This window comes from Phycodurus eques, chromosome 7 (genome assembly GCF_024500275.1).
Source record: "Phycodurus eques isolate BA_2022a chromosome 7, UOR_Pequ_1.1, whole genome shotgun sequence".
Taxonomy (NCBI): domain Eukaryota; kingdom Metazoa; phylum Chordata; class Actinopteri; order Syngnathiformes; family Syngnathidae; genus Phycodurus; species Phycodurus eques.
The window spans coordinates 7,007,134-7,032,363 of record NC_084531.1 but is presented as its reverse complement, the minus strand read 5'-3'; the positions used below and the strand labels follow the sequence as shown (position 1 = coordinate 7,032,363).

The following is a 25,230-nucleotide window of genomic DNA, read 5'->3' as shown; positions in this document are numbered from 1 at the left end:
GGGGCACGTCGATCAAGATGAGAGGTCGCTGTTGAGGTCTTTTGGATAATTTACCGAAATGATATTCTTTTCACTTATGTTACATGAAGTAAACATTGTTTAGTATACAAACATCTAAATCATCCATAGATCTAGCTAGATAGATAGATAGATAGATAGATAGATAGATAGATAGATAGATAGATAGATAAAGATAGATAGATTGTTAATCCTGTGAGGGAAATGAAAGGTTTATCTGTTATTAATTATGCTCTTGTTAATTATTTACATGACACCTAATCAGATTATACGACAAAACTTAGTTTGTGTACATTGTGTGAGCTTCAACGCGTTATTTTAAGTACACGTTTAATTTTGCTCCCCAAATGTTGTAGTTTTCTTTGCAACTCAATTCAACCCATTGCTGCAAACTTTGCATTTTTGATTTGTGTGAGAGTTAGGGTTAGTATATGGAGTGTGTGAGTGACAACACTCCATATTAGGAGTGTTGTCACACAACACTCCTGGCGCTACAAATCTATCACATCAATTATAAATATAATATCAAATAACAATTTACTGTACATTAGCCTTCCTGTGCAGGGAATTTTATTCATGAAATATACCATAAGTATTGTAATGAGAGCTAATATTATTAGTATTATTGCTCAGCAATAAACGCGGGCAAGTGCATATTAATAGGACATTGTGTGTGTGTTAATAACATTTGATGCAACTGTCATTAGAAAGTCAGGGTGATGTTGTTCGTGAGCTGTTCAGCTGTGTGTATACGTGTAACCTTGTTCTGTTAAGACTGGACAGTGTTGTCCAGTGAGTGAGGGGGGGAGAGAAGGGAGGAGGGCAATGGGGGGGGCAGACGCCATATATGGGCACACCATCGACTCTAGTTTGCTATTGGCTGGCCGCCTTATGCAGCTGCTTGTCAACAAGATGGCCTTCCTCCCTTCTGTCGTTTTGACACTGATTATTTTGGTATCCCAACGCACATACCGTAAAAGCTTGTGTCACTTCTAAATAGATAGAAGGAGAGGGGCTGTCGAGAGTCCTAACAAGGTAAACAGTCAGCTCGGCTGTGTTCAGAGAACTGACAAGCCTCGATAGAAGACGCGGCCGCTTAAGAAGGTTGATAATAGAAAGTAGCTGCTGTCGATGTTAGCCTGAGCGTGTGCTAGCTTAGCTACGTGGACGCGGATCGTGAAGTCGTGTCACCTGCAATTCTCCACACAAACTGGTTTGGCCAGAAGAAATACTATGATACTATGAGGAAAGTAGTTCCATCGACAGTGTAAGAGCCAAGATTGTTGCTTGTGAACTTTGAAGACCAGCGTTGTTGAGGTAAGACGCTATGTTTAATTTTTGTAAAAAAAAAATTAAAACCTTGTTAGCTTGCTAGCCACTTTGTAGGTATATCAAGTTGGCAATAATGTAGTGAGTCGTCAATTTACTTATTACTTACTAACCTCCCGTATGCTAACTTGCTTAAGTAGACATCTATCGTAGTATCATACTTCGTCCTTAAATCCGATTTCTAGCACACACGGAACTGAAAACACAGTTTGTCGTGTGCAATTAACAAAATAAATTCGTGGTCCTGTGACGCTACATAAGATTTTTAGACTTTTTAAATTGGGTTGAAATGCTACTGTTTGTTTTTTAGGGCTCTTAAACTAGTACGATTATAAAAACCATCCAATTAACAATCTGTTATTGTTATAATGTTGGGTTGACGTTGTTGTATATCTGTGACCCGTATATTGCGTGGTTTAAAACACACTATAGATGGATCACACGGCCTTCGACTATGGACAACGAGATATTCACTGTCATCTATTACGGAATACAATAGTAGTTCGTATCATAACATTAAAACCAGCACCTGGAAAATGCCGAGGATTTAAAACTATTCTTGAAAATCTATGAGCCTTACAAAAGAGAGATGAGTTTCTGCAATGCTATATTGAATGGTCAACTAGTAGGGCATATTGTTTGGGAAGGCTGATTGGATTTAAACAGATAAGTGTATGATTTGCTGTCCGCCTTTTAAGTAATCGAGTGTGGTTTGGTACAGTGATTGACAAATCAAAGTCTAACTTGTAATTGTGTCACTGAGGCGTATAACCTTTCCAAGACACGGAGGAACTGCCCTGCAGACCTTTCAACTTGTCTGTTGTCTATGTTGGCTGGGCTGATGACTACTCTGAACAATGCACTCAGCTATATATCCTGGTTGACACCTTGCAACAGTGGCACGATTGACTACAGTGGAATCTCGAGAGAACGGACTAATAGGGGCAGGGGGGGTCGACCGATATAGCCGATCGTCCGTTACAGTGAAGCACCTAAAACGCCCAGTACAGTACAAAGTTATTGTAAATAAATATAAAAAGATGAGAAAATGTTTGAAAGTTTCATCTTTTATCCAAACTTACCATGTCAGTCTGCTTGGTCATGGTGACCAATTATATAATTGTTGATGTACAGTACTCATCATAGGCAAGTCACTTTCATGAATCACGAGGAATTGGTGTCCTTCCTAGTTCTAAATCTGTTGCCAAAGGTGAATGGCATGACAAAAAAAACTGTTACTCTACCAAAAATAGCATGGTCCAGACTCCAGAGGTGTGTGTGTGTGTGTTCTTCAGCGTTAACACTGCCTCCATGCCGCTTTCTCTCGCTGCGAGTCTATGTACAGTAGGCAGGTCTTTTGGTCTTTGCTCTTTTTTGTATATCTGTGACCCGGAAATACCCCTTCTCCCATTCTCTGCCTGCATTGCGCGCCAGTAAACAACAGCGGCCAATTCTGGAACTAACAGACTTTGTCAATGGCAGATAAAGTGACAAACTATTTTTGGACACATTCTTCAATCTCGACGGTCCATTTTATCCTATATCTTTTTTTATAGGGGTCAGTTATATCAAGGTTGTACATGAACATATGTAGACCTTAGTGCAGCTTTACATTGAGGTATACTCATCATTAAACATTTTCTGTCTTCATATTCATATATTCACAATATAAAATAATATGGAGGAGCAAGAGGCAAACCTGGTGTGGCAAGCGCTGCAACTAAACTACGATAATGATCTATTGCCCTGGTGAAAGCAAAGCACTGCTATTTGTTGGTATGCAAAGATATTTTTTTAAATGCACATTTTTCAAAACAGAAGGGAGTCAGAATTTGCACACAGTTCATTACTGTGTATTGGGTTGTATTCATAAAACTGTGTGCATTAAATGTCCATGTTTGGTAACGAACAATTCAAAGCTGCTTCAGGAGGATGTTCTTGTAAACAATATTCTACACGTCCTTAAATTTAAGCCCACGTTTTACATTTGTGTATTTCAGGTCACCAAACTATTTTCCAGATAGTACATGTACAGTTTTAATGTCCCCAAGCTCCCAGTTCTGAAGTGTTGCTGGCTGCTTCTGAGCTTGGCCAGGATTTGGAGGATTAGTTCGATGCAGAAAGCTTAAACCCAAACCTTCTTTTTCAGGAAGTGTTTCAAATGAAGCAATGAAGTTTAATGTAGCTTGGTACTCAGGCTGCTGTGGTTAATCAGTTTATGGTGTGCTGAACATTGATGGCAATAGTGAATAGACCATGCGATTTATCTCCACTTTATGATGATACTGACTTTTTAACATCATGAGATTGTTTGTTGTCTCGTGTTCTGTTAAAGTTGTGTAGTTAAACGGCAAATAAAAAAACATTTTACGAAGCTATGTTTCTTTATCGATCTATTCATTTTATATACGGCTTATCCACATTACGGTCACGGGTGAGCTGAAGCCTTTCCCAGCTGATTTGGGGCAAGAGGCGGGGTACACCTTAAACTGGTCTCCAGCCAGTTGCAGATCACATAGACAAACAACCATTTACACTCATATTTCATACATGCAAATCTGTCTGTCGCCTTTTGGCGAAATTCGGCGTTTTGAAATCAAAATAGGCCATTTATGTGAATCGTATAGATCCGATTGAGTTTTTTTTTCCTTTCGACGTTGCTGTCGTCATAGGCCGTTTCGTACTCCTTGAACGCTGGTATCTAGATCCAGTCCACACATTCACCAGCCAGACACGGATGTAATTTCTGAATATTAGTCCGTGGCGGCCTGAGGTTCCGCCTGTGCGTTCGGTCGGGACCTGCATTGGATAAGTCACAGGAGTTGACGAGACCAGAAAAAAAACACTTCAGCCACTTCCGCTGTTAAGAAGTAAGGGTACTTTTACGCCGTTACAATGATCTAAATGTTGCTCGCTACTTTTATTTATCAATTATTGCTTATCAACTTTTTCATGCGCGAGACTGTGACTTCAACTTACTCATTGGGTGCGGTTTGCTCCAATCCAATTTAAGCACTAGTGACGTAGAAGTCTAATTCACCAATCAAATGACACAAGAAAGTCACATGACAGCACACGTCGCCTTCTATTGGGCTTCCCGGGCATAGGTATTAGCACTAGATACGGCAGCCCGGCTGATCGTCGTGACCGTGTGGCCACCATGTTGGGAAAGTCGTCATTACCATGAAGGCAACTGGTTTTAAAATTTAGACGAACAAAAACAACAGCTTTCATGTATTGTCGTGTATGTCTGGTAGTGTCTGCCCAAACGTAGATATTTCAGCCCACGTATAACTTGAGAAAACACATTGCAGTAAATTTCAGATGTAGTTTTGGCTGTGCACACGGGCACGCACACACAGCAGTATCAGAATTTGCACATTCAGATTTTATTTTTTTATTTTATTGATGTTCATGCTGTGGTTAAAAAGAAATCAAAGATACTATTTTCTCAGTATTTGAGTAATTGTTTCACAGTGTACCTTTTATCTTAAGTAATTTTTTGGAGGACTATTTTTTACTTTTACTTGAGTCACATTATTTTCTAGTAACGGTACTCTTACTTGAGTACAATATTTGGCTACTCTACCCACCTCTGGAGCGGACATCCTCTATTGCTACTCTTACATTTAAGCAACATTTATGCTCATCAGATCAGCCAATGTCGTATATGTGGCACTGTTTTTTTTGTATTTTCGCTTTGAGGTGCTGCGGGTCGTGGTCCTGGTTGTGGTCCCAGCGGAAGCACAAAATACATTGGCGACAAGAGTTGATCTGCTAGTACATCTTGTATTAATTAGGAAACGCACCTACAATTATGTAATAAGTTTACGAATGTTAATGTTAAATGTCTTAAGCGACGGAGCGATGTTAGCGATTATGTCACAACACAGATTGAACTAACTTCAAATTCAGAAATGGCCAATAAAAACAGAAAAATACTGTACGTAATATTTTCCTGGAGAATACATTTGGGATTAGCGTTTGAAGTTGGTAATAGTGAAAAATTGAGTGAAACAGACATATTTTAGTCAATTCAGGTGGAGATGGGCCTGGCTCAAGTTGGATTACAAAATAAAAAAGCTAAGAAATGAGGCAAATTAAAAAAAAATTTATTTGTACATCAACATGTACTTGAGCAGTGTAACTAAATGTTTTTCTGTATGAAGAAAAAAAAAAAAAAAAACTGAAATCTTCAGGGGTAAAAAAATAATAACATGGCTGCATAAATATGCACACACTCAAACTAATACTTTTGTTGCGGCACCTTTGGCTTTTATTACAGCACTGTCTTTTTGTGTAGGAGTCTATCAGTGTGGCACATCTTCATGTGGCAATATTTGCGCACGCTTCTTTGCTAAAACACTCCGAATATGTCAGTGCGAATAAATCTCCTGGACACAGACTGTTTTCTATCAATGCGCCCACCTAGCGGATTGAGGGACGGGCCTCCCCACAAGTGTGAATATTCTCAACTTGTCTGTGTGAATATCTTGAAAACTGCGTTATGTTGGTCTCAAACATAAATGTGGGTGCCTGCTGATCCAGAAACTCACCAACAATTCGCAAGCAGAACTGACTATTTACAAATAAGTCATGATGAATGCACACACATTAATAACACGTGTGTAAATCATGGATATGGTTGTGGATCTGAATAACTAAGTAAATCGTGGATGTATTTAGATCTGAACGTGTAAATCACGAATGTATTTGTGTATCTTAAAAACACGTAAATCGTGTGTAAATAATAATAATTTTGAGACAAATCTCTCCCCATAGTTCTAAAGCATCTTCATTTCGCCACTGACTGTATTCTGCTCCTTTATCTGCGGTTTTCTTTTGTCACATGTCTGTTTTGTCAAACAATTGACGTTTGTTGCCGAAGGATGACATAGGTCGGAGCGTCCATGTTGCACTCATGTCGGATATACAGTGGGTATGGAAAGCCCTCTAGGGAGGGTTCTGGTCATCCCAAACGTCTTCCATTTAAGGATTATGGAGGCTACTGTGCTCTTAGGAACCTTAAATGCAGCAGAATATTTTTTGTAACCTTGGCCAGATCTGTGCCTTGCTACAATTCTGTCTCTGAGCTCTTCAGGCAGTTCCTTTGACGTCATGATTCTCATTTGCTCTGACATGCACTGTGAGCTGTAAGGTCTTATATAGACAGGTGTGTGGCTTTCCTAATCAAGTCTAATCAGTATAATCAAACACAGCTGGACTCCAATGAAGGTGTAGAACCATCTCAAAGATGATTGGAAGAAATGGACAGCACCCCGAGTTAAATATAGGAGTGTCACAGCAAAGGGTCTGAATACTTATGCCGGTGTGATATTTCAGTTTTTCTTTTTTATCTTTTACTTATAAATCTGCAAAAAATTCAACAATTCCGTTTTTTTCTGTCAATATGGGGTTCTCTGTGTACATTGAGGAAAAAAATTACTTAAATGATTTTAATAAATGGCTGCATTATCACAGTAAAAAATTTAAGGGGGTCTGAATACTTTCCGTACCCACTGTACTGAGGGGGTGATAGCTTATCTGATGTAAAATCACGTTAGGAGGTTCAACTTCAAAATTGAATGGTTATTGTGGACTATAATTAGAAAAAAATAAGCACACAAATCAACTTACCCTCGTTGTTGGTGGCATAATGTCACAGCCGAACACGGCACCTGACGACAGCGGGATGGTAGGAGGAAGCCCAGGTTGTTAGACAGTAGGCACTGTCCCTTTCACTCATATCAAGTCACCCACAAAGCCATGTCTCTGGTGAAAGTTTACAAAAATATCCATCGTAAAATGGGCACTGGTGTTGGGGTTGATGTTCAGCTCAATATCTGCGTGTCTTCAAGAAGTCAGTCCATCGCTTTTATATTTCCTCATTTTTTGGGAGCTTAAATAACATCACCGAGCTGTTCTGTAAATTGAGGTGTCCAGGGAAGACACTTTTTCGGGGTGTAGCCATCGTTAGCTTGCTAACTGCACGCTGGAGTGGTAAATGGGCCTTGTTATGGAAGCTTACTCAACTGAGCAGCATAGCCAAACGAAACAACATCACTTTTTCCTTATAGTGGGGGATGGGAATTTGCGCTAGAAAGTATAGGCCCCAGCACCGTGACGACACGTGGATGTGTTTTAGCCCCACCTACAAAGTCAGGAAAATTCAAATGGTGAAAAAGATGCTTACCTATATGCTATATCTCAACAATTCATCTTGTTGTCTGCATATGTTTTCAGCACTTCAAACATATTTAATGTATTTAGAAACACAACACTGGTTTCTGGTTAGTGCCACTTCAATACTGTGATAAAACCGAAGCTTGAGATATAGATATTGTTCCATCGCTAGTGCACAGATCACATGCAACCCTGCCGGGCCCTGCTTCTTGTACATGCATGTACAGAGACACTACAATACATAGTAATTTCAATATTTTATGCTTGCAATTTGTTTGTCAAATATGTTTACAATGTTTTGATAAGTTTAAATGTGTTAAAAGCATGTGGGAGGCGTAAAACCTGAAGAAAAAAACTTGTGGGTTTGGAACATATCCCCTGCGATAAAGGGAAGTTTAGTGTATATTCAGTTGATGATTTGTACTGATATAATGGACCTTTTGAGATTTATAGTACAACAAAGGTGTTTGACTGACTGACAGAGTCAGGTTTTTGCGAGCGCTACGACTTGACAGCTCACACCATGCATTAGGGTCATCACTGTTCCACTAAAGTGCTGGAGATGTTGGTAGCTTGTGTTTCAAACTGTTGCTGACTGAAATGAATCAGGATGAAGACTCTTCTGCCATGTGGGGACTCGTATCAGCAAAGCAAACAACAAAGCAGTATATATCTCTTAACTATGTTCAGTACATTCATCTGTGCCGATAACTGAAAGAGACAGAAGAACACATGCAGCAACAATCTTCATAACACGGGTTTAGTCAAACTGTACATGCGCAGCTTTAGAGAATGTGAAAATACATTTTGAATACAGTATATTTGTGAATTTCAGGAGCTCTAGAACAATCATTGATTCCAATTTCAGGGATGGGCACTTCGGTTTCAGGGATGGGCACTTCGGTTAATGCTAAACATTAATACTTACACTGCAATTTTAAATGCAGACTTGAACATTGAAATAAATTTTAAGAGGACAAGCTTATGAAAGGAACACAATCGGTCTTTTATGACATTCTCACTGAAGTCGTTACATGTTTGGACCTGCACACGTGTAGAACACTGTACAGACAAAAGTTAAATTGGTATAAAAAAAATTTCACCCAGTTCTCAACCTCCTTAGTCTTCTTTTAAATGCCACTAAGCATCTTTGACTCACACGTCTGTCCGCTCAATTTCAAGGGTTAAGTCAGTGTTCTAGTAGAGTTGTTTATTTTTTCATCAAGTGTAGCTGTGGTTGTTGCATGATCTGTACAGTAAATGTGGCTTTAAGCTGTTTTTTTTAGCAGCAGAGAGTCTTTTGCAGTGAGCCAAACTCATTGCCATAAGTCTCCTGTGTTCTTTTAAGTGTGCGTGAGCATGCTTGACCGCCCCAAAAACTGCCATTGCTGTGGAAGGAAAGCATTTTGGGTGCACTTGGCCAGGAGCATTGTTAGAATCAAGGGGATAGGATAAAGAGACTGTAGCAGTTTCACTACTGTCCTACCCCCATTGAATCTTTTCTAAAAATAGGTCTAGCATATGCCTGCATGATCCCAGTGTTGCAGTCTATTAAGCAAGTCCTATTTGAACCACAGAGATTCAGGAAAGGAGAGTCCATTTTGTTTCTCTTGGTTGCATCTCATCTGCTGGATGCAGACACCAAACCTGAAGTGGAATCCCTTTTGATTTGATTAAGAGGGCTAGATACTGGGATGGAATGTGATTGCTAATTGAGTTTCACTGAACATGAAAAATGCCCTGTCTGAATTGTTTTTTTATATGAATGAGCTTTCTATCTGTTGAAATATTGATCTTTATGGCTTTAATCATTATGCTCTTATTCTCTTTCCTCTCAACCTCATTCTCCCTGCTTGTACTATTCCCTTTGAACCTCTGACTGTCCTTTTAATGCAGGTTGCATGCCTGATCATAGGGTAGCTCTGCGGCTACGGTGCCCTATAGGTCGGCACTGGGATAGGAATCTGACCATGAGTGCACTGGTTGTGGGTGCCTGCAGGCCGGCATAGCTGCTGGAATGTTCCAGAGGTACGCATCCTGATGGACCGAGACACGTTCTCCCACATCCGTTTGTGGTGCCCACGCCCCTTTGGCACCTACTCACAGAACAAAGCTAGGAGTCCTGGCTTAGGGGGCAATGTTATAGCCGTAGGCGGGGCAGGGTCTTCCTCCCTCTGCAAGGGTGAGCCCCCTCCTGGTACCAGGAGGGCGGGAGATGGAGCAGAAGATGGAGGGGTTCTAGTGGGTGTGCAGGAGGACAATGTAAAGGTGGAGGATGTGGGCTCTGAGAACACACCACCTGAACCTGAACTTAACTCTAGTTCCCTGATGCAAAGCCAGCCCACTGTGCCCACATCATCCACTTCACCCCTCCCGTCATCTGGGACCCAAATGGAAGATGGTCGAGTGCTGTTGGATACCTGGTATGTCATTAAACCAGGAAACACGAAAGAGAAGATTGCCTTTTTTGTGGCACACCAGTTTAGTGGGGCAGGCCAATCCAGACCAAGCGCCATGAAGGTAAGCTGTAAAACTAAATTTTGCGTGCTTTTATTTCAAGATATTTTGTAGTTTTCTCAGAAGTATGTTTTTTTCTCATTACAGGTTAAAGGTAATTGGGCAACTGACTGTAGTAAAGCAAAGAGGCGAAGAAGATGCTCATCCTATGACCCACCGAACCGTGTGCATGCCTCGGAAACGCACCTCAGCCATGGTTCCTCTGAAGCACCTAATGCACCTCCTAGCCTTGGTCATCCAGCAGTCGATGGGGCGAATGAGACCGACCTGCTGTCAGTGGCTCAGATGGTCGCCTTGGTTGAGCAGAGGACAGCAATGGCCCTCCGGAATATTGTGGCTGTTCATGGAAACCAGTACCAGCCCTCTGATACCAGTCATGAGCAGGTCCTTACGCCTCACCAGCACACACTACTTCCGGGAACAGAATCAGACCCCGCTCATGTGGCCTTTGTGTCTGACAGTTCGAAAGGCCAACCTTCCAAAGAAGTCAAGGAATTACCATCTCCCATTCACACGGACCAGGAGCTGGAGGAGCAGCAAGAGTCATGCCGAGTTGCACAGGCCATCGCACACTTTGAGTCTCAGAATCTGGAGAATCGCCTCCATGTGGGCGCTGGTTCATCTATAGGATTTTCTAACCGAGACAGAGATCTGCGAAGAGGAGCAGAATCCACTCACGTAGCACCTTCACCACCACCCAACCACAGCCACGGTGAGGTGAGAATAGCTTTCAGAGTATCAAATCTGGACCCATGTTCTCAGCTGGAGCCAGCAGGCCGGTCACGCTGTATGTTTATGAGTTGTGGAGGTGGGAGTAGTCAAGCGGCAGCCAGATCTAAAGAAAAAATTACCTGTGACCTCTACCAGCTTGTCAGCCCCTCTTCGAGAGACCCCAGTAGCCTGCTGCTTGCTGCCACGACTGCTGCCCCCAAACCAGACGGAGACCTTCATCACTCTGACAGGCAGACCTGTGGCAGCCCAGAAACAACCCAGGAGCCTTCTTCTGGGGAGAAAATATCTGTGGGTGTGGGTAGGGAGCGAGTGACGGGATTTCATGTGGAGGTTGTGGTGACAGGTGCTGTGGACCAATGTGTGTTTTATGGCAAGGACAGTACAGAGAATGTTCAGGAGGAGACTGTGTGTTTTGCCATGCCTGGTGGGGGAGGAAGTGTTGGGGGTGTACCCAGCTCTACTGACCACTCATCAGAGGATCCTCCTCCAGGACAGCTCTTTTTCTTTCCACCCCCACGAGTGGCAGAGGAGGAATCAAACCCAACAAGTACTGGCAGAGGATCAGGATTATGCTCTCTGGACTGTGCCAACAGCAGCAGCCCAGGAGCAGGGGTTATGTGCTCAGGAGAGCATGCACCTCGACCAGACTCTCCCCTAGCCAATGTTGGGGAAGACTGTTCAGACCCATCGCTGTGTCGCCTCTACCGCCACGTTTCCCATGATTTTCTAGAAATCCGCTTTCAGATTCAGCGCTTGCTTGAACCTCGCCAGTACATGCTGCTGCTCCCCGACCACATAATGGTCAATATCTTTAGTTACCTGCCTACACGCTCCTTGGCAGCCCTCAAGTGCACCTGCCACTACTTTAAGGTGCTGATCGAGACCTACGGAGTGCGAGCTGTCGACTCTCGTTGGAATCAAGACCCTCTTTATCGAGATGACCCCTGTAAGCAGTGTAAACGCCAGTATGAGCGTGGGGATGTTTCGTTGTGCCGATGGCACCCTAAACCTTACCACCATGACCTGCCTTATGGACGTTCCTACTGGATGTGTTGCCGACGTACAGACAAGGACACACCGGGATGCCGTGTTGGGCTTCATGATAATAACTGGGTCCAGCAGCCTGCTGATGGGTCTCAGACCATCCGATCCAAGAGGGAGATCCGACGGGAAGAGGCCAGGTAGAAGAGGAAAAATATTGCCTCTCATCTCTTCTACTTGTCTTGCATCATTTCTACTCAAAGGATGAGCATGGAAAAGGATGAAAAAAATAAATCACTCCATGACATTCTTTATTCCACCTCGTCGAGTAGTTGCTCTCAACGTTAAGTTGAGCAGTAAAGGAGGAAAGAGGTGTCACTTCATGCCTTTTTTTTTGTCAAGTCCTACAGAATTTTTCTCCTTCCACTGTACTCCAGAGAGGCACTTTTTCAAGTGTGCCTACCAGCGCTGGGGTCTCGTCTCGCTGCTGTCTGTTTGCCCTGTTCTCATGCCTCTTGCGTGTCTGGATACTAGTCAACTCCATACATCGGAGGTTGTCAGACATTTCCTGTGACAACTTTGCAGTGTATTTGATTGAGATTAGCATTAAGTGACAAATAGAAATGTAATGCCCTAGAGCCTGGTTATATTCTCAAGACTTGGTCTACGTTCTGTGTTACACCACAAACTTCCATACGCTCATTGGGCTCAGTGCAGTTGATTCAATAAGTGAACTGTACTGAATCCAACATGCCAAACTATTCAGTGTGGAATGTTCAGTTTCGATCGAGATGTGATTGTATGAGGCAAACTTGATATTCCAAACTTTAAGATCTGTCCTGTACCATGCATTTCTGTTTCTCTGAATGTGCTGTATTTATTATGTCGGTCCCCTGATAATGCTGCTGAAACCATTGGCTGTGTCACTGACGTTATTTCTGAAATAGCCATACCATTGGTTGATACAGTCTCGCATACTTTGGTCGTCCCCCCCACTCCTCCTCTCCATATTGGACCCTACTTTAGTTGACCTTAAACAGGTGAAACAAATTACTACTTCTGGGAGATATCATGTATAGATTAAGATCAATGGGATAAAAAAAGAGAAATATTTTTGATTTGACTGACTTGCTTGTTTGCCTTTTTTATGGGGGATGGCTTGTTGGGGTGTCTAAGAATGTTTGGTGTTCTATTGTATTAAACTGTGCTCCCCTTTATAAACTGGTCCCACTTCCTACGTCACAAAGAATGCTTTCGTGTTTTACCTAATCATTGTTTAACTTGCCCATTTTTTACATTTTGTTTTTCCTCCTCCGTCCTCCAACTCAGTAGATGGTAGTGTTGGCCAACGCCACCAATGCTCTGATTGTTAAAGCAACTATCACAGACCGCAGAAACTCTACACCAGCCTCCAGCCTTAAATTCCCCCTACCTCTATTCCCCTGCAGGAAATTGAGGCATGAGATACCTCACAGACGGTCAAGAGTATTGGGTGTTGCACCGTACACTTTTTTTAAGAGGCCTGATAGACTCTTCAAATGAAAATAGTACTCTGCTCTTCCTTCAGCTTCTCCCCCCCCCTGCTTTTTGACCACCCCATCCCAACAAGCTGACTGACTGGACATTATAGTGATGCTGAAACTGCATGAAGGTGGGACAATGGTTGGGTAGACATGGGAGAGACCTGTCGTTTCCAGATATGTACAACTCTACTGGGAAATATTGGCTTAAATATAAAAGAAGTGATGATTAAAACTGGAAATCAAACATTTACCTGGGTTCTGTTGTATTTAATGTATACACAGACGTGGAACTAATGACTACAGACATACAATTGGATAAAATTTGTTGCAATGTCAGAACTGTAATGTACTATGAAGTAAATAGCTGACAAAGAATGTCACTGAATCAATGTAATGCAGTGCTGTACTGTAAATGGAATAATATATAAATACCTTTTATATATGTTACTGCTTGGTTGGTGTGGCCTCGAGAACTGGCTTAATGCTTCGTGCAACTATTTAACAAGTTACTTGAATTGTATTTCAGATTTAGTTAGGACATGGTTTTAAAGATTATATTGGAGTATGACGCTCCAATCATCAGAACATCAGAATCATCTTTATTTGCCAAGTATGTCCAAAAAACGCAAAGAATTTGTCTCCGGTAGTTGGAGCCGCTCTTGTATGACAACAGACTTGTCAATTGACAGAACACTTTTGAGATTGTTTTTGTCAACACATTGACAAAAACAGTCACTGAGCAATAAAGGGTTGCTAGTTATCTGGTAATGCTGGAACAATTTAGAATTTTTTTTTTTTTTTTTTTTTTTTTTTAAACACAATTGTGCAAAAAGATGCAGAGTCCTCTAGCACTTAGAGCAGTTTGAATGACTAATATAGCAATAGTCCGGTCCAATGACCATTGTGCAAAGGGCGCTGAGACTTCAAGGAATGTATGCAGTTTAAAGTGACTAGTGTGATAATCTGGGACAATGTTGATTGTGCAAATGTTGCAGATACTCCTCAGTCAGTGTGCAAGTGGTGCAGATGCTATGGCATTAGTGGCCAGTATTGGTCAACAACAGATAGGCAAATAGTGCAGCGTAGTGGCAAAGGATGATTCCTGAACTCCACGATCACTTCTCTACAGTCTTTAGCGTGTTCAGCTCCAGGTTGTGTCGGCCGCACCACAGCTCCAGCCGCTCCACTTCCTGCCGATATGCAGACTCGTCACCGCCCTCGATGAGGCCGATGACAGTGGCGTCATCTGCAAATTTCAGGAGTTTGACAGCCGGGTGCGTTGAGGTGCAGTCGTTCGTGTAGAGAGAAGAGCAGCGGAGAGAGGACACAACCTTGGGGCGCCCCAGTGCTGATGCTGCGTGGAGATGAGGTGGTCTCCCCCAGCCTCACCTGCTGTGTCCTGCCTGTCAGGAAGCTGTAAATCCACTTGCAGATGGCAGGTGAGACGCTGAGCTGGAGAAGCTTGGAGGAAAGGAGTTCAGGGATGATGGTGTGAAACGCTGAGCTGAAGTCCACGAACACGATCCTTGCGTAGGTCCCTGCACTGTCGAGGTGTTCTCGGATGAAGTGCAGTCCCATGTTGACTGCGTCATCCACAGACCTGTTCACTCGGTAGGCAAACTATAGGGGGTCCAGCAGGGGACCTGTGACGCTCTTGAGGTGGTCCAGCATGAGATGTTCAACAGTTCTAGATCTGTCAGAGGACACTGGAGATTTTAGTAGAGTTTACGTAATTATATTGGAGACCCATTTGAGACAATCGAAAATACATTTTGTGCATTTTCTTATAAAATGTACGCTGCTTTAAAAATAAATAAATAAATAAGCCTACTGTTATCAGTTAGTTTGGTGACAGTTTTTTTGTTGGCTTCATACACCACTATAATGGACTTAAACTAAAACAAGCATGATTAATGTAAAGTGAAGCTGAAATTAGGGCATTATTTAGGTCTTGCAGCTAGGACAGAGGTAGGTAGAGGCTGATCAGTTTTTACGGTGGGATAATTGTGCGGCAATAACAAGCTTCCTTACCATTCAGCATGAATGTGTGAACCAGACAGAAACACAGTTTCGAACCCCAAACCTCTGAACTGTGAGACAGTAAGAATGTCACTAGGGGATGTTTTTGTAACAAGAAGACAAAGACCTGGCTAATAGGATAGCAGTAATTGGTATAAAGGAAGTATTGTTGAAGCGATACAGCGCAACTGAGCTACAGCTAACATATTTGCATGTCAGGGAGAAGCTACGTTTAGCTGGGGTGTTGGTTGAGGTTACGGTGAGTCTTTGCTGCATGTGCATGTAGGCCTACTCATACCACTGTATTTGTTTGAAATGAATAAAATCTGTTAGCCATGTCTTTTAGGCTACTGCTGTAAAATGAGTTTGAAATGATAAACTGTTTTGGGATCATAGGTTGGGGTTTATTTATAACTTAACATTTTATATATATATATATGTATATATATATATATATATATATATATATATATATATATATATATATGTATATGTATATATATATATATACATATATGTGTATATATATATATATATATATATATATATATATATATATATATGTATATGTATATATATATATATACATATATGTGTATATATATATATATATATGTATATATATATATATACATATATGTGTATATATATATATACATATATATATGTATATATATGTATATGTATATATATATATATATATATATATATATATATATATATATATATATATGTATATGTATATATATATATATATATATATGTATGTATATGTGTGTGTATATATATATATATATGTATGTATGTATATGTATATATATGTATGTATGTATATGTATGTATGTATATATATATGTATGTATATGTATGTATATATATGTATATGTATGTATATATATATATATGTATGTTTATGTATATATATATATATATATATATATATGTATGTGTATGTATATATATATGTATGTGTATATATATGTGTATGTATATATATATGTATGTGTATGTATATATATGTATATGTATATATATATATACATGTGCATATATATGTGTGTGTGTGTATATATATATATATATATGTATATATATACGAAATCCCTCAGGAGGCTGAAGGAATCCTGCCTGCGGTTGTAACATTTCCGTGAGATGTAGCAATTGGGGTCTGAGGGGATGGGTTTCCCCAGGTGGCAGAGCTCAGATTTGACTGTTTTCATTCCATCCATATCAGTAATTACACTAGACACAACCCTGGTGAGTATAATCACACACTGTGTTTTGTCTCAATACTTAATCAATAATGCACTTCATCCTCACTCGGGTTGCGGGTGTGCTGGAGCCTATCCCAGCTATCTTCGGGCAAGCGGTGGGGTACACCCACACTGAACTGGTCGCCAGTCAATCGCAGTGCAATTAACAATCAATTCAAAACATACCAGCAACAAAGTCATATAATTTGTATTGCACTTTACAAAACTTATTGATGGTAGAAAAATAATAAAAAATCTACTTTACGGATACAGGGTGCAATTGCAGTGCAAAGGGCTTGTGTTTAGCAGATTTACACCTCAGCACAGAAACCCCCTCATTTTCACACACAGCAACAGCACACTGAAACAGACAATTTCAATTCAAAAACCTCAGTGTGCTGTTTCAAAGATTTGTTTAAACAAGCCTATCCTCTTTAATTTTGTTGAAAGAGGGTCACTGCAACTCAGAAAATACAGTACAAGCCAAAATCTCCCCAGAAGTTGAGTACATTTAAGAGCATAAATCCAAATCTCTGCTCAAACAAGTGCACTCGTTTCAATAACTAACTTGTTCGAGAGACTTCCTTTGGCACGCCTCTATCAGAGTAAACAGTGGCCACTATATTACGTACTGGCACAATGCACGACAAGCTCGATCCCCCAAAAATCTGTCCATAAAAAACATGATGCTGTTTGAAGAGACATCAGAGAAGTATTACAATTTTTATTTGTTGAATGGTTATCTTCTGGCTAGGACACAGTGACAGATGACTGTAGTTACATATATTTATTTTTCCATTTTCAATGTATATTTTTTTAGATTTTAAAATACATTTTGAGCAAATTTAATATTTTGCACCATTCGGTCACCCCTGGTAACTTCGAACATTCTAATGGTCTTTCTAGAGTCCTATCCAGCTAAGAGAACCTTTCAACAAATCACTCAAAATCCTGCCAATGTATGTATAATTTTGTGCTTAACTGATATTCACATTTAATAACTGCAATTTGCAAATAGTCTGTGTAACCTTATTCAGATTTACTGTATGACGGCTTCAAAGAAAACCAACAAAGAAAACCTCTAAATAAGGTTTATTGCCGCATACATTTGAACAGGTTATATGTAACCTTTTATTTACATTCAAAAGTCCAGTTCCTTCAGCCGTGAAATCAAACAAACACATACAATTATATGCCTTTAGTTGTTCTTAAGTGGTACCCAACTGTGATTGCCAAATAAATCAGAACATCTACATAAACCGAGAGTGTAACATGGGTTCACACATAAATAAAAAAAGCCATTTGTGGAAATTGATGTTGATATTTTGGGTTTTCTTCATATTGTTAATCAGGCTCTATTTAGGTGATGCGAAAGCTTAACTGGCGGTAATCAAGTCAGGTAATGTGATTAGTCTATTTGAACGAAATGACCACATCTTTAGCCAATTTGTTGTACCTGACCAGTTGCTGTTAAATTCACTATTCATGGCATATAAAGGAAATACTTCACATGATTCACATAATCATCACAGTTATTGCCATCCTATGGAGTGACTGGTTGTACCATGAACAGGAAGAATTTCGCACTGTGGAGGACAGAAATTGTTTAATAAATATATCTATAAACAATTGTGTACACATCATTTGCTTGTGGAGCCCTTTACGTGCAGGACTTGCTTAGCTCAGATGAACCACAAAAATGTGGTTAAAACAAAACACTAATTTATATTTGTGTCAAAAGTAAATATTGAGCAGATAAAAGTAGCAACAGCAGCAGCTACAATGGCTTGAAAAAGTATCCATACCCCTTGAACATTTTGTGACCTTACAATTCCAAACTTGAATGTAGACTATCAAAAGGTAGCACATAATTGTTAAGTGGAACTTAAATGATGTATGGTTTTCACAATTTTAAGCGACCAATCTGAAAAGTGTGGTGTGCATTTGTACTCAGGCCCCTCTATAATCCAGCTCAATGAATTGCCTTCAGATGTCACCCGATTAGGAGAGTCCATCTGTGTGTAATTTACTCTCAGTATAAATGCACTTGTTCTGTGAAGGCCTCAGTCAACAGCATCATGAAGACAAAGGAAGGCCCCAGACGGGTTAGGGATGAAGTTGTGGAGACGTTTAAAGCAGGGTTGGTTATAAATAGATGTTGATCTTTTGAACATCTCAGGGAGCACTGTTCAATCCATCTTCCAAAAAGTGAAAAAGTATGGCACAACTGCAAATCTACCAAGACATGGCCATCACCTAAACCACCGGTCTCAAACTCAAGGCCTGGGGACCAGATCCGGCCCGCCACATTTTATTCGGCCCACGAAAGAAAAGCATGATTTTATTTTTGTTTTGCTAAAAATACCAAAATTGCAAATTGTCTTCGCTTATAATAATGTTGAGATATTGCAGGCATTTTTGTTCCCAAGGCCCCTTTTAAAATAAATTGAACAATTGAACAAGTTTTTATTGGCTTCTGATTTCAAAACTGGTTATTTGTTGTGTACATGTAATAAAGAGATGACCATACGTGTATATGGGTTCAGTCATCACGCCCTCCTGAGGGAAACCATAACTACGATGTGGCCGGTGACAAAAATAAGTTTGCACCAGTGACCTAACCTGACAGAGTGTGCGAGAGCACTAGTCAGAGAAGCAGCCAAGAGGCCAATGATCACTCTGGAGGGGCTGCAGAAATCCACAGCTCAGGTGGGAGAATTCCTTCACAGGAATGCATGCCAGAAATCTGTGCTTCATGGAAGAGTGGCAAGAAAGTCATTGTTCAACGGAAGGCCGAAGAAGCGCCGTTTGCAGTTTGCCACAAGCCATGTAGGGAACACAAGCAAACGTGGAAGGTGCTTTGGTAAAATGAGGCCAAAGTTGAATTTTCTTGGCCTAAATGCAAACTGCTATGTGTGATGGAAAACTAACACTGCTCATCACCCTAAACAAACCATTCTCACTGTGAAACATGATGGTGGCAACAACATGCTGTGTGGATGCTCTTCGGGAAGCTGGTCTGAGTTGATGGGAACAGTGGCGGTTTCTGATGCGCAATTGACCATCGGTGCACATGGCACCTACAATTGTAAAGTGGTCTTTAAAATAAACAGCAAATGCGTGAAAAACTTTGCCAGCACCCTCGTTGACGATCGCTGTTCCAAGAGGCACGGTCGTCCAGGGGAGCGCACGCAACGGGCGTCGCATAGGACGCCTCAACTATGACATTTCTGGAAGTGTCCGCCACCAGTGGAATAGCTTGGATCAAAGAACATTCATGTGTTAGAATAGCGCTGTCAAAGTAAAGACCTTAATCCCATTAAAGATCTATGGCAAGACTTTAAAATTGTTGTCCATATACTCTCCATAAAATCTGGCTGGGCTTGAGCTATTTTGCAAATAATAGGCAAACATTTCAGTCTAGATGTGCAAAGCTGGTAGAAACATTCACCAAAAGACTACAAAGTATTAATGCAGGGGTGCTGAATACAAATGCACAACACATTTTTCAGATTTTTATTTAAAATTTTCCGTTCTGTTCCAATTTACAATAACGGGCTACTTTGTGTTGGTCAATCACATAAAATCTCAATTTAAAAAAATTAAGGTTGTGGTTGTAAAGTGGTAAAAGGAAAAGGGGTATGAATAAAAATGATAGAAACCATCTGTTCAGGTTTCTTAAAAATGGCTTAGAAGTACAGAACACAGTTCAAGTAATTTTAACTTAAATGAAAAACTTTCTTAATGTCAAACCTAGATACAGTTAAATAAAACCTCTTTGAAACATTTCAGTGTGAGATGATGAAAGTACATTCAGGTGCATTTAAACCTAATTTAGTCCTGCCATTTGTTTCTAGGATCTATGGTGTGGTTGCAATCTAGACTCTTGTGAAAGTGCAACCAAGTTGAAGCTCCCCCATCCTGGAGCTCACCTGTAGTTGTACTGCTTTAGCTTCATTTCGACAGGGTCCTGTCAAGCTACTCATGCACGACGCAGTTTTCTTTGGCTCGTCTCAGTCTGGAGAGAATGTGTTTCTTGGGGAACTTTAGAGTGGTGCAACCAAACTGACTGACGCCTCCCGTGTCTCCAGGGAGTTTCTCACGTCGCTGGACCCAGCTGCGCCAGCCAGGCTTCCAACAGTAGACACTGTCATAGAACCGGGAACCGTTTTCTCCGCCCAAAACATAAATCCTCCGTTTCCACCTGGCCACACCCCCGGCTGCAATCCGCCGTGGCAGACCGGGAAAAACTACAGGGCTTGGTGCTCTGTCGCTGCCCCCTCCTGCGGCCACGCGTTGCCCTGCAGAGACACCTCCTCCGGTCACCTCTCGCTCTACACCAAATGCCCTGCGCTCCCTGAAAAACAGTACACGGCCGGTGGCGTCTAAAGTCTCCAGATTGGTGTAGTTTCCATCTAGAAACTTGGTGGTATCCCTGATGTATCCGCCAATGGCACAGACTCCTCCTCGCACTGCTACACCACCAGCAAGGCAGGTGGCACCAGAGTCCAGAGCCACTCGAGTCCAGCAGTCTGTCAGAGTGTGATAAATAAGTACTCCTGAGTGGATGACGGCCCGGTTCTGTTCAAGTGTTGTTCCACCTAAAAGGTAGAGTCGTCCCCGCAGCGCTGCACAGGCGAAGGCACGCAGGGGGAGGGGTAACTGAGGACCCGGTGCCCACTTCAATGTAGCTAGTTCCAGGGTCTCACTTGAGTCCAGCAGTGCCGAGCGATTGCTTCCCCCCAAGGCATACAGCGACTCACCACAGCCAAGAAGGCCCAGCATACATCGAGGTAGACCCATTGAAGAGCGTTCTGTCCAGCGGTCCAGAACAGAGTCATATTCGTGCACAGCTGAAGACACTGAGCCAGTGCCCAGAATCCCTCCTGCAACAAACAGCCTTTCGCCCACAGCCGTGCAGCCGGGACTCACCAGTGAGCCCAACGCCGCCAGCTTCTCCCACTTACCCGTCCGTGGGTCAAAGCAGTCCACGGTGTAGTCTCGTGCAGCTAAATTCTCATCTTCCCTCGGTGTCAGGTCCACACACACAATTTTCTTCTCAAACATTCCCTCCCTTGGTCGAAGGGGCCCTCCAAGGCCTTCACCAGCTGCAGCAGGCCCTAACTCCTGGCTCAGTCTTCGACTCTCCTCCTGGGACAACAGTCCTGGCCGCAGGTGGTGAAGCAGGGCTGGCATGTGGGCGTAGCGATCCAACGGTTGGTGCTCGGCCCAGCGCCTCGCGGCATCATACACCTCTGCCTCAGAGTCTACTCCCAAGCGGTCTGAACTCAAGAGGCTACCTAGGGTGCCGTGATCTAGAAGGAGGAAGTCTTTATGGCGGGACACGCGCGGAAAATGCTGGGCCACCAGCCGGAGGGAGGCACGGAGCAACAGCTGGTCATGGTGAGATCGAGCTAGGGAGTACATCCCCAGACAGTTGTCCAGCGACAGGTGCTCAAACAGAAATCTGCAGAGGATAAATTGAGCACAGAAAAATAACATTTAAATGCAACTAAAAAGAACGAGAACATTAAACCGCAAGCATGACTTCACCTGGAGCACAGGTCCTGAAGAGGCATGACCTGAAGGCGGTTGGCAGCCACAAATAGATCCTCAGCGGTTTCCAGAGAGAGACCCGCCTCTCCAGTGTACACAAACTGGATGACCGTCTCCATGACAGATGGTGTCACTTCCTCCAGTCGGATCTCGGTGAGGCGTGACTCCACCAGAGGACTGGTGAACATGGCCCTGAAGTACGGGCTCACGGCTGCTAGGAGCACCCTGAACAGTCGAGAGTGAAGTTTTGCGTACATATGACAAGGTTTTTAAAACACTCGGCATTCACATGGAGCTCCAAAAACATCTGAAGCCATTGAAATTTGCATACCATACCATTTCCTCCCACATCCCAAAAACATGTGTGGTAGGTTGTTGAAGACTCTAATTGCCTGTAGGTGTGAATGTGAGTGCGAATGGTTGTTTGCTTATGTGTGCCCTGCGATTGGCTGGTGACCAGTTCAGGGTGTACCCTGCCTCTCGCCCGAAGATAGCTGGGATAGGCTCCAGCACGCCTGCGACCCGAGTGCGGATAAGCGGTATCGAAAATGGAGGGATGGATGGAAGAAAACTTGGAACAATTCTAAATGTCAACACTTAGCCTTCCATTCCTTGACCACACTTGTAACTCAAAATACTAATCTCAAATCATCTTTCTCCATTGAAATGAATAGAAACGCCCTTAATCCGGTTTAGCCCCCCTAAAAAAAAAAAAAAAAGATGTTTCTAATGTGTTTTAATGAGAAAAATAGCATTACGCATGCTAATATTATACTTTATAAAAACACAGTTATGAAAATTAAATACAATTGAAAATAATTAAACCATTTTTGTCACACTTTCTCCTTCAGTGCACATTGTGCTGCTCATACTGGTGTACACCCCTTAGCCACCTGGCAGAAGTGCAGTATAAGACAGAAATAAATAAGAACACAGTTCAAGTTTAAATACACAAATTCAATTTTCTTTGTTTTAAATTTAGTTTGACAATAAATTTAAGATGAGCGTGGCAATAAACATTATGAGGCCTCTTATTTGAAGAATGTTTTCTAATTATATGTGCCAAACTGCCGCTTGTTGTGATGTGGTTTGTAAAGGCGTTCTAGTTATTAAGAATTGTTTTTAACATATTTGTCCTCTGACCTTTAAAAAGCTCATGGGCGCTTAAGTTGCCCCTGCTCCAGTGTGTTCACTGTGATGGGTAAAATGCAGAGAACAAATTTCGTGTGCATGCATGCATGCATTCGTGTTCATGACAATAAAGATGATTCTTCGTCTTCTTCACGTGTATCCCAAGACACCACTGTATGAGACAACTATGGACTTAATTGCCAAATGACATAAAATACTGCCGGTTGTTGTGAAGTGAGTTGAGTTACCTGCCACCATACAGCACTCTTATCTCAAGGTTGAGCTCGCAAGTCAAAGCAAAAAAAAAAAAAAAAAAATCAGCCGATCGACAGCTCATGTTTTAAAAAACTCATAAGTTGATTCACGTGTATCCCAAGACACCACTGTGTGAGGCAACTATGGGATTAATTGCCAAATGACATAAAATATTAAGTGTTGCCTTCAATCAAATAAGAGTTGTCCCCATTTTAGGTAGAACGTATGCTGTGATATCGTTCCTCCATAAATTATACACAATTTACCCTCAATATAGTCCCGGAACCTATCCCAGTTGACTATGGGCGAGAATCGTGGTACACCCTCGATTGGTCACCAGCCAATTACAGAGCTTTATTTATATATATATATATATATATATATATATATGTATTTTACATATAAAAGCCTAACTTGGGACTGGAGTTCACATTGGTCTTGGAACTACATTATTCAGAATAGCATTGTTATTTTAGCGTACATATCAGTAAATAACATCTAATGAGTCGTGGGTGAGTTGTAGAATGTGCTAGGTGTACCTGTGACACAGGAACTTTCTCCCCTCAACAAGCAGGGTCACATCACACAGTTGCTGAGCATCCAGGAGCTGCTTCAGTCCTAAGAATGCATGAAGAGAAAGGACATAGGGACGTAAGAGCCACACTGAGCCGTCGAGAAGGTCATGGGAGGAAAGGAAAGGAAATCAACTGACTCGTCTGCAAGTCATGTCCTTGAAGGGGACCCCCTCATTATTTGAGGCTGCCTCACCGAGAGTGACGTAGTCTCCCAGCGGAGTGGTGCTGTCATCGGGGAAGTCCTCCTCTTCTGAGTCACTGTCTGACAGAGGCTCTCCTCCTCCTCCATCCCCGTCCTGCCATGGCTGAGGGCGCCATGTGACTGTGCCCCCACGCACAGCATTCATCTGAAGAGCAGTACACACACGCACAGCATGTATTATTGGAGTAGTGCAGCTTAATGTTAACGTTGTGGGTTTAGGGGTTGTTGTTGGTTGGGGTTGTCAAATAACACCAACACTGTATTCATTCATAAAATACTTTACATGGCAAGCTGTTTTCATGTCAACACTACCTTTGCTCTTCTTCTCGTTTCCACCGTGAAGGCGGTTGTGTCTCACTCTTAACAGAAATGTGTGAGGAAGGTCGTTTGCGCCCGAACCCCCGCTTTTATTCACAGACAGTAGTACTGTGCTGCTCCGGGCACAGCCGATAGGTTTTGTCTGGCCTGCGGTGAAGACGAGTCAGGCTACACGCTGTCCATCCAGCCACACGCACAAAACCAACGTACACACAGAAAATTAGCGCACACGGGAACGATTCCCCTCCTGTTCATGACGCGTCCCGCGGTGACCAGGTATATACTCCACTGTGGCAATGAGCCCCATGAATGCGGCTGAATAACGAGGACGTGTAGAGGTTGTTTTGGGAATACGGAGAAAGAAATATAAAGTGAGTTGAGCTCCAGCCGGCCGCACTTGTCACGTCAGACTGGATCACCGCAGCGCTTAGTTTCCGCTCACCTGATTGGCTGACCTTTGGCTCGTGACAATAGCTCTGCTTTTCGTCCACACTTGTTATAATGTTAATATTCCTACCCCCAGTCTTTAAGTATGCAAAACAACAACACCGGACAGCTGTACACGCTGTAAATACATAGCTTTCGTACAAATAAATTGCCAAGGAACCGTTGATGTTCTTTTTCTGCTTCCGGAGTCG

General features: G+C 42.0%; 2 protein-coding genes across 3 annotated transcripts; one reads left to right on the top strand and one right to left on the bottom strand.

The window, feature by feature from the left end:
• Positions 1-929: 929 nt before the first annotated feature.
• On the top strand, positions 930-13,706 carry fbxo46 (F-box protein 46). Its single transcript, XM_061682277.1, has 3 exons — positions 930-1,335; positions 9,427-10,050; positions 10,135-13,706. Exons 2-3 carry the CDS (start codon positions 9,571-9,573, stop codon positions 11,962-11,964), a joined length of 2,310 nt encoding a protein of 769 aa, XP_061538261.1. The 5' UTR covers positions 930-1,335; positions 9,427-9,570; the 3' UTR covers positions 11,965-13,706.
• Positions 13,707-17,689: 3,983 nt separating this feature from the next.
• Positions 17,690-25,166, bottom strand: si:dkey-260j18.2 (uncharacterized protein LOC325231 homolog). 2 transcript variants are annotated; one of them, XM_061682278.1, is made up of 5 exons: positions 24,587-25,166; positions 24,266-24,419; positions 24,037-24,160; positions 22,109-22,336; positions 17,690-22,022 (listed from the first exon to the last, which is right to left on the bottom strand). In XM_061682278.1, the coding sequence occupies exons 2-5, from the start codon at positions 24,417-24,419 to the stop codon at positions 20,534-20,536; spliced, it is 1,995 nt and encodes a 664-aa protein (XP_061538262.1). In that variant the 5' UTR covers positions 24,587-25,166; the 3' UTR covers positions 17,690-20,533. The 2 variants fall into 2 exon arrangements, with proteins under 2 accessions (XP_061538262.1, XP_061538263.1); XM_061682279.1 differs by having other exon boundaries at positions 24,037-24,115.
• Positions 25,167-25,230: the final 64 nt, after the last annotated feature.